General features: G+C 39.0%; 1 protein-coding gene across 1 annotated transcript; it reads right to left on the reverse strand.

Annotated features, from left to right (window-relative positions):
- Positions 1-354: 354 nt before the first annotated feature.
- On the reverse strand, positions 355-18,661 carry LOC121870437 (the record flags this gene model as incomplete). The annotated part of the gene is made up of 6 exons (XM_042372261.1): positions 18,510-18,661; positions 16,883-17,149; positions 14,301-14,521; positions 13,997-14,166; positions 5,270-5,323; positions 355-509 (listed from the first exon to the last, which is right to left on the reverse strand). Coding segments are annotated over exons 2-6 (863 nt in total), but the record flags the coding sequence as incomplete, so codon positions are not given.
- Between the last annotated feature and the right edge of the window lie 4,185 nt (positions 18,662-22,846).

A 22,846-nucleotide genomic window follows, 5' to 3' on the forward strand; every position in this document is an offset into this window, starting at 1 on the left:
TCACTGACAACCCTTTTCCAAGGTTCCACAGACCTGCTAACTGTTCATGGGCTCCACATGCATGTGTTGAAAAGCCCAACTGTTCTGCGATGTATTCGTCAAAACATTTGCCTTTGTCTGTACAGTATCCACCTCACAACACAGCAGGTCTTGCCAGGGTAGAACACTCCTACTAAGTACACCAACAACCCAAATACATCTGACATTGTTAAATAAATAAAGAAGTTTCTTTCCAAATTACCTATCAGTCATTACTACAGTATTATCGAATCAAATAAAATATAATCAATTATAATTAGGAATTATTTTACAAATTTTATTACCTACATGAAGGTAATTAACACTGTCACTTACCTGAATGAGTCAACACCTACACAGAGAAGAAGGATGGACATGTTGAGCAGCACACACGTCTGACTACGGGCCCAGTTCCAGCCAACATAGAAAGAATCCTTGTACTTGACATCAATGTGAACATCAGAAGCCAACATGAGGCGTCCCAGTAACGGCTGCATGTAAGTAAAATTTTCAAATCAATTACGACACGAATTAATTTTGAATTACTTAACACACATGTTGTATTATTTTGTTTGTTAGGACAAGTGAGAATTCATATTTACTATTAGCTTCAAATACACCTTGTTAATGGAACATACTGTAAGGTGTATATACTGGTACATATTATGAAAAATAAATTATATCTTTACTAGCCAGTACCAACTCTGTACAGTAATGCTATAAATGAAGAAAATAAGTTAATTAACATATCAAGAAAAAGTCATAATTACACATGTTCAAAAATTCTAGATGACTAGTGTAAACAATTTAGTCTCCTGTGGGACTGTTTAAGCATCTAATTTATCTAACTCATCAAAATATCCTTTTTTAGAGGTACATAAAAAGTCCAAAAATCCGGATGCCAGAAATCCGGACCCCTGAGAATCCGGACTTTTTGAAAACTAAATTTTTTTTTTTTTAGCTGGCTTTTTGGTGTGTGCATGCGTGAGCGCCCACAGCAGCAGACAAGCAACCACGCGGGTCGCCACTTTAAAACGAGCAATCAAACTGTGACAATGTATGTAATTTTGAATCCTACTCTTCCATATACAGAGTACTGCAAGCCCATAATAATGGCTCCTAAAGTAGATAAACTTTGTTGGTGAAGAGAAGCATATTGAAATTGAATGACAAACTTGAAATAATTAAGAAACTAGAACGTGGTGTGAGCAATACTGATCTAGTGGAAACATACGACATCGGAAAGTCTACAATTTATGATATAAAAAAGGCAAAGAATAAAAGTCTAGAATTCACAGCTTTTTCTTTAAAACTGCTCGTTTTGATAAATGAAGCATGCTATATTTGCTAATGAATAAACTATCACAATGTACCTGTTCATCTCTTCTCTATTCCTCCTTAAATTTGAATTTTAAAAGTACTGCCTGAGAATCCAGAAAATCCGAAAATCCGGATTTTTGGACTTCTACTGTATATTATTTAGTCAAAAAGATGGGAAATACAGTAATGAATAACAAAACCTTAACTCTGCTGCAGCCATTTTATGATATACATTTTAGAATTCTATTGATAAAAAAGGAATATTTATTTTTTACTGGGCAATAATTTAATAATCATCAGTCATACCAAAGTATGCCTCTCTAAGAATTTGTTTTTGTAATCTATAGAAGAATTTGTAACAAGCAATGACTAAATAAATCATTATAAATTACATATAAACTGATGATGTTGCCAATTTCCAACCTTTCTTGGGATAATTGATTACCTAATGGCAGCTCTCTAAACTGTGCAGTTACTTGCAGCCTCTCATGAGGTTCTTGTCTGCGAGGGCATTTCCACAGCCTCTTGCTATGTCACTCTTCACCCATCCTTGGTTCTCCTTCCCTCCAAATTCAAATTCATGCACCTCTTAACCCAGCTGATCTCCTCCATTCTCTACATGTCCAAACCATCTCAACCTGCCTCTATGAAAAGCCTCACCAATACTCTCAATACCCAGCTGTCCTCTTTGCTATCAAAAGGTTTTCCTATCTTTCAGTGTCACATTGCACCAATTTCATTTCATCTCACTCATTGCAGGAACACATTAGGTTTGCGCTAAGCAACAAGAGGCAGTAGAGCAACACTGATGTGCTGACCACTATATGGTGTGTATTGATGGAGTAACTAGAGAGCAACTGTTACACTTAATAAGAGGATGGTGTTCACTTATCTCCCTCTCCTCCTAAACAGGTAAAGGAACATATATCCCTGTTCCCCAGTAAGCATCCTGTATTACAAGAGCTCCCTGGCTTTAGGGCACTACAGTACTGAGAATTTTGTCATAGTCTGAGCTTTATATACACAATAAATTCAGAATAATTTTCCTCATTAGAACTTCACAATGAAAAAGTTTGAGTATAAGCGATAAACAATTTACAAACATTTATACATAAACAAGAATGAACAAATACAACAATAAAAATCTATAAAATAAATAATAAGGAAGCAGCTGTACTGTACCTTAAAGTGGGGTGCTGCAATGACACATACAGGGAGGAGGCTGCTGCAGGAGGGTGGCAGTGCATCAATGCCACAAGTAATATACAGATGCTACAAATCTTACATGCAATTATCTGTCAGTGATGACAAAAAAGAAAAACACTAATTCATGCGACTAATTCAAATAAGCTCTTTAATTCTCATCATAATAATTTGTTTATCTTAGTACTGTATTATATGTACACATATAATGTTCTCTTAAATAAGTGAATATTATATGAATAACCGGCTAGATATACAGTAAAGCTTGCTGGTGTGTTTTGTGAGATGTGGCAACTCTGTGGAGTGTTTATCTAGCATCCTTAGTCTGGCCACTACTGTGAGGTTCCTTCACGCCATTCTGAGAGTTTAATACTGGTGGTCTGATTATATTCATCAGCCAAAATATTGTACTGTACTCCTGTTAGCATTCTAATGATGAAAATATCGTCATCAACTTAAAAAATTCACCAAAAATCTAATTATCGCTTCATTTTCGTGATTCAAGTCTCAAAATGCATTCATCCCTTTGTTGATGCACAACTGTGGTGGATGTGAGGTGTTGGGATAACCGCCCTGTAGGCTTACAAGCATCAGTCTGTCCCAAGGATTTACAGCTCACAGACACTACCCGCTCCCTCGTTATATTCACTTGTACAGTATTATGTTGGTGTTAGTTTCAACTTCGCCTGTATAATAGCATTTTAGAGCAATAATTTGTGAAAAAATACATATTTAAAAAAAAAAAATTAATACGATGGAAAATAATGTCAAACAAAAAAGAAATACTGTACAAACATTTATTCTGCGATTGTCCTCAGCTGAGTAAGCTGTGCCTACCTTGGGCAGTAACATGTGCCCCAAAAGTGCTAATACAATGTAAACAAACAGAGTTGCCATATCATAAAAAATGCACCAGCCACTGTACCAGGTTTAAGTGCAGGCAATTGTACCTTAGTATGGCATAAACTTGTATGGTGTTGGGCATTATGACATAATGGAGGACTATGTATGGTGAACAATATCTGCTGCCGAGGGTAACACTGTACGGTGCTATTATATTATCCTCTTTGTTCCTGGGGACTAATATGGCCCTGAACCCCCTATCAGATGTACCACATTTTACCTATAAATGGCTTATAATGTTTACTGTCTATGTTATATTACCCTGTTATACTGTCTCTACTATTGTTCTTCTTATTTCTTAGTGAAGATTTACAAAATACACATTATGCACAAAACTTATGATTATAATGGGATAAAGCACTGATATATACAGTATGAGCATTTTTTAATTTTTTTTTCTGGTTCCCTTTCCATAATAAATGTTTGTGGAATGAATAGATAAAACGTATTGTGAGCCCACGTTTCTCCTTTTCAATAAATGATTTCCTCCAATTATTGGCGTGTGAATGTTGAGTCACTTACACACACATTATCTACTGCTATATCACAACAGTTCCTCCCACGCACCACCATAATCAACCCCACATCACCTCAATACTTACCCCAACACACAGTACAGTATATATATGTCTGGTAATACGACTAGGGGTTATCAGACCATTCCACCAAAATGACGCAGAGCAGCATGCCACAAGGACATAGAAGGTACTCCCTCTGACTGCATGAGTTAACAGTTACTTAGCAGTGGTGCCAGCATGTGATATATTTAAGATTCCATATATTGTACTGTACTGTACAGGGTGTCTCACAGGTACAAGGCGAGGAGCTAAACACAATCAGATGTTTCCCTATGCTAAACTTAAGAATATGTAAGCTTGTGTTGCATATTATATACAGTGCTTCTAAAATGGGAAATGGAAATGAACAGAAATCTAAAAAAAAATTGAAAACAAATCAATATGCTTTATAATTCAAAATTCAAGATTGGTGAACAAATGTGGTATTGCTGTATCTAACTTGTCACTTTTAAAGAGTAACATTAAACTGTTTTACATGTCAAATACCTATACTGTACAGTAGTACAGTGCTATAAAGACTAACCTACCCAGGTGTTAGGTGTACAATTGTGCTCTTAGTATGAGTTCCACCTTCTTCCTACTGAGGGTGCCTTAATGAGGTCACCACAGGAAGTGAGGCATGACTACCTACTCCTCCCTCACAAAGTAGACCACATATGTACACTTAATAAAATGTTTTGTTTAGAACTTTTCCTCTAATAATCTCTCTGCTTCAAAACATATGACACAAGGCAACCTCCGGTTAACAAGACCAAGTTGGTTAGGATATTGCTTGTGTAGAAACTATAATCTGATTTAATGCACTACCTCAACTATAACCAAATTGTTTAATCTTTCATTTGTTTTAACAACGATCAAACCTGATGAAAATATTAATGGGCCTCTGAAGTGATCTGATAATGTATACAGTATTCTTAACCTATTTCAGTTGTCACAAGAATCTATACAAGTCTTAACAAGTAAAAAACTTAAATCACAGAGCAATTAAGCTAAGATAAACTTAGTAATTACTGTAAAGTATAAATCAGGTAGCAAAATAATATGTATGAAAGTCACAAAAGGCAACATCATGCACATTAAACTTATTAATGTCAACAGAAATACTAATCCAATGAACTTACAATCTGTAAATAAGATCTTGGCTACTACAACAACAACATATACCAGCTCACAACCTACTCACTAGGCACTGACAGAAAAATAGGACATCCTAATAAAAATGATCAAAACTGTACATGCCAGGTTACCTGAATTTTGTTTGGGATATCCGTCACATCCACAAATATGTCAAGAGGATCATGCTGAGAAAGAAACGTGATATGAATACCATGAAACAAGTACACTACACATTATCACTGTTGGGAGAGAAACCTAAACCTGTTGAGTAATATTTTGAGTTGTTAAAATTTTCTACTCACGACAAAATATCAAGACATAATGAACTGTGTCTCTGAATGATGAAACATTTCCAATGCAAGTATAGTAATGCTGCCTGATACTGGATGTGATGTAGCTCCCCATTTACACCAAAAACCTTATCTTTGTCAAAAACAGCAAGGTTAAGTTCCATACCTTGAGGGACTGTGAGAGTTAGTGCTGGGTCAGGTTGACACATAACATGCTAATTCTAAGCTTGTAGCATAAACTTAGCCAAATAAATATGCCAATAAAAAATTCCAGGAATGTGAAATCCCATTTTATGACAGAAGAAAAACAAGTGACTTGTGAGATGACCCAACTGAACAACCACTGACAGCCTTCCTTGTACCTGAGGGAAATATCTGTATTCTAAAGACAGGCACATTTTTCATTAAGATCAGAATAAACGTGGTAAATTTCAACTTGTCCAGGTGAAGCGGATTTATGATGCAGGTTCTAACCCCGGGTTGGTGGCTCCATGTTGCTTTGAAAGACCAGAGTCCTCAGGTTCAACAAAGACAAATTTTAAACTGGATCTTTATAATCGTACTTCTTTGTCATCAAGAGGGGAATTGGACATTAAACCTACAGTACATGGAATCCCATCAGGCCCCAGCCTGTTAGGAAACACCTCATGACTTGGATGTGTTAGACTGGTTCCCAACACCACCAGGTATGACAGCTCCCCACACAATGTCACCAGCAAACTTTTGCTGCAGGCATCACAACCCCCCATCCAACTACTATACTGTACAGTATATCCCTATGAATAAAAATGAATCCAGAGGTTGTCTCATGAATTAGTGGAGACTGTCAAGCCAGCACCTCAACTCATCAGTTCATTGGCTCAAATCCCATTCTAATCATCCAGGAAGACTGGGCACCACCTTTCAGTTCTTTGCCTACTCGTATATGAGATTTCACTCGTGCAATGAGTGGAAATTCAGTCTTTCACTCTCCTTCTAAGCCAAAAATGAGTTTCCATTCTTCAATCCTCCATTTATGGCTTACAGAACTTTATCAGAGACCTGTAGGACTTAAGAAACACTAAAGGAAAAGGGAAGAGGTCATATATCCAGTGAATGTCTGTAATGAGCCCCATACAAGGCAGTGTAACACTGAGAACCACATAGTTTAGACACGTAAGATCATCTTGAAATTCATACTCTGGCTGACACTAAAGTTAATTAATTCAAGTGAAGATAAAACTGACAATTCCTCAAATTCAAAGAGGAGAGTAAATTGTTTGTGCTAAGACTGCACGGTGAGAAAGTGTGATGTTATCAGTTTATATAATTATCAAATGAGATATCTTTAAAATAAATTACCTTAGATAAATATGATGAAATTCCGTTAAACTATTTAGCAGAATCTGCATTAATAGACTCCAACACAGAAGTAATAGACAGGAGATAGACATCTACAGTAATGTACTTCCTGCCAAGAACTGCACAGTAATAATTACATTAAATTCTGCAGGGTTTCATGTAAGTTATCTCTGCATACAACTAAACTAATATGTACATTAAATTCCAGCAACTTTGTCAACTTACACCTTTGAAAAAGAGGAATTAATAAAGAGTAAAACTTACCGAGAATACGGCTGTGTCTTGGCAGATCATACAAAAGTATAACTAGGAGGTGATTCTCAATGAGTATTTGTGAGAGTATAAAAGAGAACGGTGAAGCAGAGATTAACTTTATGATTAACCTTCATGTCTACAGTTGTCAGAGAGTCTCTTCCATGTGATGGTTCAGTACTGTACTACATTATTGTACTCACTATTGTACAATCCATATTCAGTATCTCAAACAACCTACCCTTCCTTGCCTTACAACGTTCCCTTTGTTTCAACATGTACACGTACCCAGGCAGTTACATCAAGAAACATTATTCATTTGTCTACTAAACTAACAGTTTGTGAGTACTGTACTCTACTGTACTCTAAAACCTGAAATATTTGATTTGATATTTTTTATTAATTTACTAAAGCAATTACTGGAAGAAAAAGAAATATATGGGGGGTTGTTTGAAACACTATATGTGGGGGTAATTTGAAACACTATATGGGGGGTTAGTTTGAAACACTGTATGTGGGGGTGTTTGAAACACTAAATGGGGGGGTAGTTTGAAACACTGTATGTAGGGGTAGTTTGAAAACTATGGGGGTAATTTAAAACACTATATGGGGTTAGTTTGAAACATTGTATGGGGTAGTTTGAAACACTATATGGGGGTAATTTGAAACACTGTATGTGGGGGTATTTGGAAACACTGTATATGGGGGGTAATTGGAAACACTATATGTGGGGGGTATTTGAAACACTGTGATGTGGGGGTAGTTTGAAACACTGTATGGGGTAGTTTGAAACACTGTATATGGGGGGTAGTTTGAACACTGTATATGGGGGTGAAGTTTGAAACACTATATGGGGGTAGTTTGAAACACTATATGGGGGGGCAGTTTGAAACACTGTATGTGGGGGAGTAGTTTGAAACATTATGGAGGGTAGTTTGAAACACTGTATGTGGGGGTAGTTTGAAACACTTATATGGGGTGGTTTGAAACACTGTATGTGGGGGTAGTTTGAAACACTATATGGGGGTAGTTTGAACACTGTATGGGGGTAGTTTGAAACACTATATGGGGGTAGTTTGAAACACTGTATGTGGGGGTAGTTGAAACACTATATGGGTTTGGAAACACTATATGGGGGTAGTGAAACACTATATGGGGTAGTTTGGAACACTGTATGTGGGGATAGTTTGAAACACTGTATGTGATGAACACTGTATATGGGGGTAGTTTGAACTGATATGGGGGGTAACACTATATGGGGTAGTTTGAACACTATGGGGGGGCAGTTTGAAACACTGTATGGGAGTAGTTTGAAACACTATATGGAGGGTAGTTTGAAACACTGTATGTGGGGTAGTTTGAAACACTATATGGGGTGTTTGAAACACTGTATGTGGGGGTAGTTTGAAACACTATATGGGGGTAGTTTGAAACACTGTATGTGGGGGTAGTTTGAAACACTATATGGGGGGTAGTTTGAAACACTGTATGTGTAGTTTGAAACACTATATGGGGGGTTTGAAACACTATATGGGGTAGTTTGAAACACTATATGGGGGTAGTTTGAAACACTGTATGGGGGTAGTTTGAACACTATATGGGGGTAGTTTGAAACACTGTATGTGGAGGGGTAGTTTGAAACACTATATGGGGGTAGTTTGAAACACTATATGGGGGGTAGTTTGAAACACTATATGCGGGAGTTTGAAACACTATATAGGGAGGTAGTTGAAACACTATATGGGGGTAGTTTGAAACACTGTATGTGGGGGTAGTTTGAAACACTATATGGGGTAGTTGAAACACTATATGGGGGTAGTTTGAAACACTGTATGTGGGGGTAGTTTGAAACACTGTATGTGGGGGTAGTTTGGAACACTGTATGTGGGGAGTAGTTTGAAACACTATATGAGGGGTAGATTGAAACACTATATGGGGTAGTTTGAAACACTATATGGGGGTAATTTGAACACTGTATGTGGGGGTAGTTTGAAACACTAGGGGGTAGTTTGAAACACTGTGTGGGGGTAGTTTGAAACACTATATGGGGGGTAGTTTGAAACACTGTATGTGGGGGTAGTTTGAAACACTATATGGGGGGTAGTTTGAAACACTGTATGTGGGGGGTATTTGAAACACTATATGGGGGTAGTTTGAAACACTGTGTGGGGGTAGTTTGAAACACTATATGGGGGGTAGTTTGAAACACTGTATGTGGGGGTAGTTTGAAACACTATATGGGGGTAGTTTGAAACACTATATGGGGGGGGTAGTTTGAAACACTATATGGGGGGTAGTTTGAAACACTATATGGGGGTAGTTTGAAACACTATATGGGGGGTAGTTTGAAACACTGTATGTGAGGGTAGTTTGAAACACTATATGGGGAGTTTGAAACACTGTATGTGGAGGGTAGTTTGGAAACACTATATGGGGTAGTTTGAAACACTATATGGGGGTAGTTGAAACACTATATGGGGGGTAGTTTGAAACACTGTATGGGGGGTAGTTTGAAACACTATATGGGGTAGTTTGAAACACTGTGGGGGGATAGTTTGGAAACACTATATGGGGGGTAGTTTGAAACAATGTATGTGTAGTTTGAAACACTATATGGGGGTAGTTTGAAACACTGTATGTGGGGGGGTGAACACTATATGGGGGGTAGTTTGAAACACTATATGGGGGGTAGTTTGAAACACTATATGGGGGTAGTATGAAACACTATATGGGGGTAGTTTGAAACACTATATGGGGGTAGTTTGAAACACTGTATGTGAGGGGTAGTTTGAAACACTATATGGGGGTAGTTTGAAACACTGTATGTGGAGGGTAGTTGAAACACTATATGGGGGGTAGTTTGAAACACTATATGGGGGTAGTTTGAAACACTATATGGGGGTAGTTTGAAACACTGTATGTGGGGGGTAGTTTGGAAACACTATATGGGGGTAGTTTGAAACACTGTATGGGGGAAGTTTGAAACACTATATGGGGGTAGTTTGAAACACTGTATGTGGGGGGTAGTTTGGAAACACTATATGGGGTAGTTTGGAAACACTGTATGTGGGGGGTAGTTTGAAACACTATATGGGGGTAGTTTGAAACACTGTATGTGGGGAGGTTTTGAAACATATATGGGGTAGTTTGAAACACTATATGGGAGTTTGAAACACTGGGGTAGTTTGAAACACTGTATGTGGGGGTAGTTTGGAAACACTATATGGGGGTAGTTTGAAACACTGTATGTGGGGGATAGTTTGAAACACTATATGTTGAAACACTATATGGGGGGGAAGTTTGAAACACTTATGGGGGTAAGGAAACACTGTATGTGGGGGGTAGTTTAAACACTGTATGGGGGGAAGTTTGAAACACTATGGGGGTAGATTGAAACACTATATGGGTAGTTTGAAACACTATATGGGGGTAGTTGAAACACTGTATGTGGGGTAGTTTGAAACACTGTAGTGGGGGGTAGTTTGAAACACTATATGGGGGGGTAGTTTGAAACACTGTATGTGGGGGTAGTTTGAAACACTATATGGGGGTAGTTTGAAACACTGTATGTGGGGTAGTTTGAAACACTATATGGGGGTAGTTGAAAACACTATATGGGGGTAGTTTGAAACACTATATGGGGGTAGTATGAACAATTAAGGGGGGTAGTTTGAAACACTGTATGTGAGGTAGTTTGAAACACTATATGGGGTAATTGAAACACTGTATGTGGAGGGTAGTTTGAAACACTATAGTGCATGGGGGGTAGTTTGAAACACATGAGGGGTTAAACGCTATAGGAGGTAGTTTGAAACACTATATGGGGAAGTTAAACACTGTATGGGGGGTGTTTGAAACACTATATGGGGGTAGTTTGGAAACACTATATGTGGGGGTAGTTTGAAACACTGTATGTGGGGGGGTAGTTTGAAACACTGTATGTGGGGGTAGTTTGAAACACTATATGGGGTAGTTTGAAACACTGTATGGGGGTTGTTTGAAACACTGTATGTGGGGGGAGTTTGAAACACTTATATGGGGTAGTTTGGAAACACTATATGTGGGGGTAGTTATGAAACACTATATGGGGGTAGTTTGAAACAATGTAGTTTGAAACACTATGGGGGATTGAAACACTATATGGGGGGAGTTTGAAACACTATATGGGGGGAGTTTGAAACACTATATGGGGGGAGTTTGAAACACTATATGGGGGGTAGTTTGAAACACTATATGGGGAGGTAGTTTGAAACACTATATGGGGGTAGTTTGAAACTCATATGGGGTAGTTTGAAACACTATATGGGGGAGTTTGAACAATATATGGAGGATGACATGTGGGGTTTGGGGTGTTTGAAATGGGCACTATTGGGGAGTTGAAACACTATAGGGGGGAGTTTGAAACACTATAGGGGGGAGTTGAAACAATATGGGGTGTTGAAACACTATATGGGGAGGTAGTTTGAAACACTATATGGGGGTATGAAACTCTATATGGGGGTAGTTTGAAACACACAATTATATGGGGGAGTTTGAAACAATATATGGAGGGCAGTTTGAAACACTACACTATATGTGGGGAGTTTGAAACACTTAAGGGGAGTGTAGTTTGAAACTACACTATATGAGTTTGAAACAATATATGGGTTTGAAACTACACTATATGGGGGTAGTTTGAAACACTACACTATATGTGGGGAGTTTGAAACAATATATGGGGGGGTAGTTTGAAACTACACTATGTAGTTTGAAACAATATATGGGGTAGTTTGACTACACTATGTGGGGTAGTTTGAAACACTATATGGGGAGTTTGAAACAATATATGGGGAGGTAGTTTGAAACTACACTATATGGGGGGTGTTGAAACTACATATATAGAGTAGTTTGAAACACTATATGGGGGTTTAAAAAATATATGGGGAGGTAGTTTGAAACTACGCTATATGGGGTAGTTGAAACAATATATGGGGTTTGAACTGGTGTGAAACAATATGGGGAGGTAGTTTGAATACCTATGAGGGGTAGTTTGAAACAATATATGGGGGTGTTTGAAACACTATATGGGGGGAGTTTGAAACACTATATGGGGGAGTTTGAAACAATATATGGGGGTAGTTTGAAACACTATGTGGGGGAGTTTGAAATATGGGGGAGGTAGTTTGAAACTACACTATAAGGTAGTTTGAAACAATATATGGGGGTAGTTACACTATATGGGGGGTTTGAACATATATGGGGGAGTTTGAAACAATATGGGGAGGTAGTTTGAAACACTATATGGGGAGGTGTTGAAACACTATATGGGGGTATTTGAAACAATATATGGGGGAGGTAGTTTGAAACACTATATGGGGGGTAGTTTGAAACAATATATGGGGTGGTTTGAAACAATATATGGGGGGTTGTTTGAAACAATATATGAGTAGTTTGAAACTATATGGGGAGTTGAAACAATATATGGGTAGTTTGAAACAATATATGGGGGTAGTTTGAAACAATATATGGGGTAGTTTGAAACAATATATGGGGGGTAGTTTGAAACCCTATATGGGGGGGGAGTTTGAAACAATATATGGGGAGGTAGTTTGAAACACTACAGTATCTGGGGGTTGTTTGAATCACTGTATAGAGCTAAGATAAGGTTTCAAATTCACTCTTAACAAGGACTAAACTTTTAAAGGCCAATATGTAGTTTTCTCCAGTATGACTAACAAGGCACATAACACACGGTGATTAGACCAAGATAATGACGTGGTTTAACTACTTGTCACCACTTGACACGAACCGGGATTACACGGAGCTTAAGCTGAACACACAAGAGGAAGAGTTATTCCTACTTTAACCCTTTAAGGATGATGCTTTAACCCATTGAGGATGATGGTTTAACCTTTTAAGGATGATGGTTTAACCCTTTGAGGATGATGGTTTAACCATCTGAGGATGATGGTTTAACCCTGGAGGATGATGCTTTAACCTTTTAAGGATGATGGTTTAACCCTGGAGGATGATGCTTTAGCCCTTTAAGGATGATGGTTTAACCCTCTGAGGATGATGCTTTAACCCTTTGAGGATGATGGTTTAACCCTCTGAGGATGATGCTTTAACCCTTTAAGGATGATGGTTTAACCCTCTGAGGATGATGCTTTAACCCTATGAGGATGATGGTTTAACCCTTTGAGGATGATGGTTTAACCCTTTGAGGATGATGGTTTAACCCTGGAGGATGACGCTTTAACCCTTTGAGGATGATGGTTTAACCCTCTGAGGATGATGCTTTAACCCTTTAAGGATGATGCTTTAACCCTCTGAGGATGATGGTTTAACCCTTTGAGGACAATAGTTTAATCCTCCAAGACTCAGAGTGCTAATGGATGCTCTATAGACCATATCAAACTGAACAAGGGCAGAGCATTAGCATGTACAAGTGATGCCGTATCTATCATAATCCATGTTAAGAGGACTGTAGGTAACTGTCACATATGATCACAATTCACTAAGACAATCTTCTTCCAACAGGGCATCAGGATACACTGCCTTAGAGCAAGTTAGGTTAAAGTCTGATCTTATATGTTCGTTACTAAATAAAATTAACCAAGTGGATCAGGGGACAGATAGACTTACTGGCCCTCTGGTACAACATATTCCTTCCATAAGTGACAATGAATACAAATGGATAGTAAGTAATGCTGCACTGAAACACTTAGCCACTCGCACACTAACTGAAGCCAAGCGTTGGATTCATGTTAAAGCAATACACACAATATTTCAAATAAAATGTTAATTGAAAGCTGTTAGGACGAAAACTGTTATATATTCCAACTTTAAAAGCAATTATTAAATGTAAAAGAAATTACTATATACTGTATAATAATTAGGTACGTATTATGAAGCACAAGGCATTGACAATCCACTCCTCTCACATAACATTCAAGTAGGAACTTTACAACAAAACAAAGACAAGATTCAGCTAACCATTTTTCCTCTAGTTATGGAATGGTCATGTAAAGGTTCATACTCAACACCAGCATAGTCTGTAAAGCCTGGCAGGGGATGATACTCTGGCAGTAATGGTTGTTGAGCCTCAGGGGAAGAACCAGATGAGGTTGAAGACACACTGGTGCTGCGCTCAAAAGTACATTCCTCTGTAATATCATAACAGTGTGAGAGTTACTAATACAAATTAGGTTTCTGGCTAGGTAATAATTTGTTGATAAATATTCAAATAACATCACCATTGTATAACCATAATACGGTTAAAACTAGTTTGTAGCATTACCACTGTGTACACCAATATGAGGACTGCCAGCAAAACATTCAGGATCTTTCTGAAGATCAAGATCATCTCCCAGTCCTATGTCAGAGTCTAAACCTGTGCTAAAGGTGACAGCAGCCAGAGGGTGAGGCACAGTGAAGCAGGGGTCTGGCTGAGGGGACGGCTGAGGACTCGGACATTCAGAGTCTAACAATAGCCTACGAGATCCCTCATCGTCTTGAATCCTGAAAAAACAAGAGTAACTTTGCACAATCTAACCTCCAAAGTTTCAAATACAACTATTCTACCTGTCCAGCTTATACAATGACAAAGGTTAGTGAGAATACAGAAGAGAACAAGCTCAATTGTCTGCCACTCAAGTTTCAATATCAGGCCAGCTGACTATATCTGGTCTAAAACCATAGTATGGCCAATCCTTGGTTTATAAGCTTCTGACGTAAGACCATCCTCTCATACCAACATTATATTTCATGACAATGCTTTGGTCTTTCCATCAAATATTCATTACACTCGTACCAGAACATATTTTTCAAACATATCGCCACAGATCAGGGAAAAGCAGGAATTCACACTTAAATGTAGTAAAACAGATCAGCAGCTGTCTCTTCTGTGAATTCCCCTCCACAGTGTTGCTCACAGTTTCCCTCCAAATCACCCATTTCCTCCTCTAATACAGCTCCTCCACCTCTCCTCTGATATAACAGTCATGCTGGAACCAAGGTACAGTAATGTCCTTTATTTAAGTAACTGAATCATAATCATTTAATTATATATATATAATTTTACAGAGTATTGTACTGAATTAATATTACTGTATATAATAATATCAATTCATGCATTCATGTTTTGATAACTATGTATTTATTAGTGTTTTTATTTTTTTAAATGTGGTTTTCACTGAAATCGGGTGACCAATTAATTATTATAAATATCAGTTTCAATTAGATTTATTAACCTGGTTAACAAAGACATTTCCAGGAACACATTAAATTTGTCAACTGGTGACTGCCTTAACTGTACTGAACTGTACTGTATTCTAAACTTCAAGAAAAAAATCTTCCAACCTTTTCTGAGTAATGAACATTAACAAAAAAGTCACAAGTTTAAGATACATATTGCTGTACCCTGTAACAGTTTTTTAAATAAAATGTGCTAAGTGGGAATGTTAGTGTGTTTAACCATTGGTCAGTGTCCTGTTTGGTGTTATCACAGAGACTTGTGTGTGTTTTATCCCAAACATCTTGTTATATTACTGCATTTATGCCAGGCTACCATAGAAAAAGAAGTGCAGGGTACTGAACCCCCATAAAGAAGGTAAGTTCAATTTCTAAATACTATACTGTACATTATTCATTACCATAGATGTGCGTTTTGATGGTGGGTAATGGGGGAACAACGAAAACTTCCCAATACCGGACAGGACTTGTACAAATTAGTCTAGTACTGTATTGGGAGGGTTTACCACATATACTGTACAGCACACACACAAGGCCAAGCGGAGAACCACGTTCTTAGACTCCCCAACTTGGTGACACAATGAGATAAGGAATAAATCTTAATTTTACACTAATATTGACTCATTCAGGACATAAGGCCAAGACTTGGGTTAACTTTTTCATGGTAGTACTGTACAGTATAATCAAAATCCATAAAACTGTAAGAGTAATTAGAAAAAATCAAATTTAAGGAAAATTCTATCAGGTTGAGGGAACAATCATGAGTAACAAGAATTTTCTCTTAACAACACTGACTAAACACCAATTAATTCAGCTAGTGAAAAGTTTACCCCACACACATACATACACACACAGAACTGTATCTGCCTTGAAATTTATTAGTTTTTAAATTTCTGTATGTCTATAACAGGTAAAATAAAATGCATCAGATGATCCTACTCAGAGCTAAGAGGGCAACTGGGTATCGAGAGTATTGGTGAGGGGTTTGATCAAAGGCAGACTGAGATGGTTCAAGTATGTGGGGAGAATGAAGGAGATCAACTAGGTCAAGGGGGTGCACAGGTTTGAATGTGGTGGAGAAGAGAACTATGGAGTGGTCAAGAATGACATGGGAAGAGGCTGTAAGAAATGATCTAACAAATAAGGACCTGATGAGTGACAAAGCAGAGTCTACACAACATGGAGAGTTGCCATCGGGTAATCTTGGATAAACCACACAAGAGTGGATGAAAGTTCGAGACAATTTAAATGTGATAAGATCATAACAAGAAAACTGGACTGCATAAAAAAACAGATTAGTGATAATAAGGAAGCACTTATCTTAGTACTGTGGTACACTTAAATTGCCCAGATAATTTGATAAAGCAGATAATTGAATGTGTGCCAATATAATAAACTATGACAAACTTCTAAAAAGATTGTTTAAATTAAGTTTTTTTAATACACAACTGCATCACAAATAACAACAAAACATTAAAATAAAACATTCTTAAATACCACAAAGTTTTAATCTTTTATTCAAATGTAATAGGAAGTTAATGTTACTTTGGTTAGTCTTGGAACATGAAAGGTAGCCAGGTAGTTCAGTATTAGGACAGTAACAACAAAATAAAATCATCTAAAACTTACTGCACATTATGAGCAATGTAACCCATGCCCTCTGAGTCTACACATGTGCTATCTGACTGGCCTACATCTGCCGAGTCATCTGAAGTGTAAATAATACAGGGAAGAGCTTCATTATCATTATCGTCCGAGCGAGAGATGCTGGAACGAGAGTCATCCGAGTCTGAACCACCGATCTGGGAATATTCACCTCCACCAATAATGCCAGATCCACCAACACCCCCCCCTCCTCCAGCACCAAAGGCTCGTAGATGTTGCTTGTCCATCAATCTGAAATTATTAAAACCAAATAAAGAAACATAAAATTAACAAGGTATATTATCTTATACTACATATAACAGTCCAGAGTGCTATACTATATATTACTGCCATGTTCATCCACATTGTTTCCCCCAACTTATCTAAAATCGACAGGTTAACCTACCAGCCCCAGCAAGGAGGTTAGGTTAGGTAGGTTTAACTGGTTATGTTTGTTAGGTCAGGTTCTGTTAGATTCTGTGCATTATCGTTTCCATTTTCCTGTTTAGCACTGTTCAAATAGTATCTCCAGAAATTAGGATTTAATTCCATAATTTATTTCTATTGCTAACTGTGTTCTCCACCTTTATCCACAAAATTACCATTACAACAGTGTAGCATCTCAGCAGACACAACCTACAGCACTGCCACACTAGACCACAGATCAATCATTGCTTTGTTCTGGGTCCGACTAATTACCCAAATGTCCCCAAATGTAGCCAAATGTAGCCAAATATAGCCGGAATGAAGTCAAATAATGGTCCTAGATGAATAAATTGGACTGCCAATCACTTCTCGACTCGTATTTGGTGTCAGAAAGTCACAAAAAATTGGAAAACTTACTTTAATCTGAGTTAATAGATCGAGTGCATGTACCTAACCTAACCTAGTCTAATCTAATTTAAACTAAACTAAACTAAACTAAACTAACCTAACCTAACCTAACCTAACCTAACACAACTCAGATTAAATTAAGTTTACCAATTTTTTTTGACTTTATGACACCAAATAATAATCGAGAAGTGATTCACAGCCCAAATTACGCTTGTAGGACCATCTTTTGACTTCATTGCGGCTACATTTGGCTACATTTGGGTAATTCCTCGCTCCGTCGGTACATGCAAGCGATCTATTAACTCAGATTAAAGTAAGTTTTCCAATTTTTTGTGACTTTCTGACACCAAATAATAATCGAGAAGTGATTCACAGCCCAAATTACGCTTGTACGACCATCATTTGACTTCATTCCGGCTATATTTGGCTACATTTGGATAGTCAGACCACTTTGTTCCCCTTAAAATGACATAATCCATTTATATTTTGTTTTATAAATTAATAAAGTAAATAACCAAACACTTCTTAAGGCAATTCAGTCATAATTGCTTTCCTCTACCATTAGTTTACATCTTATAAATTAAATTAAATGATTCAGTGAACATTCTGAACAAAACAATCCATTATCAAGTATTGTAACTAACAAACTACGGCATTGTGCATATTTTATCAATAACTATGGTAACTGACAGTACAGTATTGTGGTCAGAGACAGAAGGAAGCTAAATATGGTGAGAAGCAACAGTGATAGTGCAAAGACGTAGAATAAAACACACACCTTAGATCCCTGGCAGCCTTCACCAGCTCTCCTGAGGTATTTTGGCACAACTACTAATTATCAATATGTCACGTTTTATCTTTCTTGGTTAAATGTAATATTAGTCATTATTATTTGACTCTATAATATGTAATATAGGATATGTGACGTGGACTGACCTGGACGAGAGATAATACCCGAGTTATATTAATAATACTTAAAGAGCCTCCTCACTGAGTCACTCCTCAGGCAGACGACAACACCAGCTGGTAATATGTTGCCCAACTACCACGAACAACATCCCTTACCTATAGACTTTTTTTTTTTGAAGGGCGGCAAAATTAATTAACCAAATCTAATATAACTAATATGAACCCTTATGATTTTTAAGATGCTGATGGTTACTTCGTGTCTGAATAATGAATGATTGTCTTACTCTTGATATTTTCCAACATTGTCCTTTTACTGTCTGTAAGGGACAAGTTGTACATTTTATTACAAGAAATTTTACATAAATCTCGTTGGCAAATACCGTTCTGCGTATTTAGATTTGGAGTATAAGTTTTAATATAGTCACCATATCATGAAATTTGATGCCCAAAGCCGATTACGTGTTAGTAGATGTAACAACACTTACGCCATCTATTATATATTTTAGGTAGTAGTGTAGGGCTATCGAGATATTAATGTTGTCTAGCACTCAGGATGGAAGGAAACTCTAATGTGGTTTTCTTGTATAATATAAGATATATGATAGACTGTCTGGTGCTGGAGGTGCCGTGTGGTGAGGGGCTGCTTGGTAGAGACGTGCGGTGAGTAGCTTGTTGAAGGAGATAGATGTGCAGGAGCTTCGTTAGAGAAGATGTTGCCTGTTGCTGGCCTCCTGATTGAATGAATGCTGGACAGCTAGGAGCTTGCTGGAGGAGATGTTGCTTGTTCAGGAAAATGGGCAGAATGAGAGTTGGTTGGTGAGGAAGCTCAGAGAAGGACATGCTCGCTGGCGGGAGCGAGGACCGCCAGGCAGGCGGAGGAGAGGCGAGGGTCGCCAGGCAGCGGCAGAGGAGGAGGTGTTGCTTGTTCAGGAAGATTGGTCAGACTGAATCTCAATGGAGAGACAGCTTATATACACCCAGCAGCAGCCGCCAGTCCTCTATGAGTCATGTTGGGAAAACCCGAGAAGTAGCCGGTGACTAGTTCCGTTGCTAAGATACGGTAACATCTGGTTGGTTGCTAGGGAAGGCGGCACATTGGAATGCGATAGGCAGTTTGTAGGGGAGACGTCCACTACAATACTCCCCCTCCCTTCCAGGCGGTGTAGGAGACTTGTTGTTTGTAGAGTTGCTTAGCACATGTGAGGAAGACCGGGCGGTGCATGCCTCATGTGAGACAACGGCGATGGCGTGATGAGCCGATCGCTGAAATACAACTGTCTAGATACACACGATCTGTGGGAGAAGGGAGAAAAAGGGTGTGTGGAGGCGATGAATGTTGTGCTTCCCTCACGACAGGTACAGGGTCGTCAGATGCGCCTGCTGGGGTGTGTGTGTGGGCCTGGATCAGGAGCAGGGGCTGGGTCAGCAGAAGCGGGATTAGGGCTCGTGACAGCAGCTGGGTCCACGACAGCAGCCAGGGTGCAGGACATTAGCAGGTAGTACCTGAGGGAGAAAAGAGGGGTGTGTGTGGGTCTGGATTCAGGAACAGAGGCCGCATCAGGGGTTGCTGCTGGGCCGGGGTCGGCGTCTGAGGCAGGACGGGTGTGCTGGGGTCGTCAGAATGTGGTGCGTGAGGCAGGAAGAGGAGCCGGTGTCTGCTTGAAGACTGGGAGCGTGATCAGTGTCTCCTCCATCCATATTAATGTTGTCTAGCACTCAGGATGGAAGGAAACTCTAATGTAGTTTTCTTGTATAATATAAGATATATGATAGACAGTCTGGTGCTGGAGGTGCTGTGTGGTGAGGGGCTGCTTGGTAGAGACGTGCGGTGAGTAGCTTGTTGAAGGAGGTAGATGTGCAGGAGCTTCGTTAGAGAAGATGTTGCCTGTTGCTGGCCTCCTGATTGAATGAATGCTGGACAGCTAGGAGCTTGCTGGAGGAGATGTTGCTTGTTCAGGAAAACGGGCAGATTGAGAGTTGGTTGGTGAGGAAGCTCAGAGAAGGACATGCTCGCTGGCGGGAGCGAGGACCGCCAGGCAGGCGGAGGAGAGGCGAGGGTCGCCAGGCAGCGGCAGAGGAGGAGGTGTTGCTTGTTCAGGAAGAATGGTCAGAATGAGAGTTGGTTGGTGAGGAAGCTCAGAGAAGGACATGCTCGCTGGCGGGAGCGAGGACCGCCAGGCAGGCGGAGGAGAGGCGAGGGTCGCCAGGCAGCGGCAGAGCAGGTGTTGCTTGTTCAGGAAGATTGGTCAGACTGAATCTCAATGGAGAGACAGCTTATATACACCCAGCAGCAGCCGCCAGTCCTCTATGAGTCATGGTGGGAAAACCCGAGAAGTAGCTGGTGACTAGTTCCGTTGCTAAGATACGGTAACATCTGGGGACAGCTCTCGCTTGGTTGCTAGGGAAGGCGGCACATTGGAATGTGATACGCAGTTTGTAGGGGAGACGTCCACTACAGTAGGTAGTACGCAGCAACCAAACAGGGAGGTACTGTACAGTACTACCGCCTGGGAAGATATTGGAAGCATAATGTGTTATATAATAGTAGACCCTGCTGCCATATGGCATCACGAAAATTGTGACCAAGTTCCAGGCTGCTCATCTGACTTTCTGCCTCATTTACACACAATTGTAGGGTCTCAATTGTTTCTCTTACATTGATAGTATATATATATATATATATATATATATATATATATATATATATATATATATATATATATATATATATATATATATATATATATATATATATATAAGTTAAACTTAGGAATTGTTGAACAGCTAGGATGCCAATTATAAATTATACAGTGTTTTGTTAGTGGCTATTCATATACTGTACAGTACATCGCTAACGCCGAGATATTCGGACGGAAATGCAAAAACATAAGTTTTGAAACACATTAAAAGGTAAATGGTTTTAAAGAAAATGTTCTTAAATCCAATCCTTAAAACAGCACCTATAAAGGGAAATACTGTATAATAACGAGGAAAAGACAAAGTCCCATTCACGAGATAGAAAAATTATTGGTGATATGGATGGAAGACCAGATACAAAAGGTGTACCCTTAAGCCTTCTAACCTTACAGGCTAAGGCAAGAAGCCTGTTCACAGCAAGTCATGGGTGGTTTAACAGATTTAAGAACCACTGCAGTTTACATAATGTTAAGGTGAGTGAAGAGGCAGCTAGTGCTGATGTTGTTGTTGCCGAAGCTTTTAAGAAGGAACTAGATTGTGTGATCGTGGAAGGAAATTATTTGCCTGAGCAAATATTCAATGTGGATGAAACTGGATTATTATGGTGTAACGACCACGGTCGTACACGTCAGTTAACGCCAAAATCAAATGATTCATATTACGCTCACTAGCCCACAAAACATGTACCTCTGCTTTATTTTTGAGTCCTCCATCTGAGGAGTCCGTTTTCTCGTCACTTCAAGACGCCTCAGTCCTCCGTTATCCCATTTTCTCTGACTTACTGAAACCAACCTCTCTATAAAATGAATTTGAATGTGAGAGAGAACACCCTGGTTTAGAGTCAGCTTAGATATGTCTGTTTATAGTTGAAACATTCAAGATCCATTGTGAGTGGTGTTGAACGCTTCAACTGTCCTTATTGTTAATAAGACGTGTCAAGTAAGTGAGTGTTGAGTCTGCCAGGACAAACGATACCCATCGGTTTCGTTCCCTAAGAATACCCATGAGTTTCTGATCGCTACTGAAGTTATGTTATTTTGTCGACCCGACATCAGAGAATCTGATGTTTGTAGTTTAGTTAGAGTCAGTTGTCTATTTAAGAAAGTCATTAATTTCCTGAATTATTCTGTCAACTGGTATAATCTCCAAGATCTAACGTCTCCCTGTGAATAGCTCCTTGTTCGCCTCAGGCCTGAGTTTGCAGAATTGATGTTATCAACGTGTATATTCCACCTTTTCCTGGCAAGCTCAACCTCTGATTAGATTATAAGAATAGATATAGGAAATTACCCTGATCAGGAATACCGGAGTTCATAATTAAGTATACGGTGATCCAACATGGTAGAGAAGGTATGTTGTTGGTAAGATTGACCTTTCTGGCATGAATATGGAGGCCCAAGCTGCCCCCCGGGTGCACGTATATACCTCTACACGAGGGAGAATCACGCATTCGTGACTCTTCTTCCACGTCTACAGGTATGTTCACGTGTGTTCCACGCCGCCATATTA

This window comes from Homarus americanus, unplaced genomic scaffold (genome assembly GCF_018991925.1).
Source record: "Homarus americanus isolate GMGI-L3 unplaced genomic scaffold, GMGI_Hamer_2.0 scaffold47897, whole genome shotgun sequence".
Taxonomy (NCBI): Eukaryota; Metazoa; Arthropoda; class Malacostraca; order Decapoda; family Nephropidae; genus Homarus; species Homarus americanus.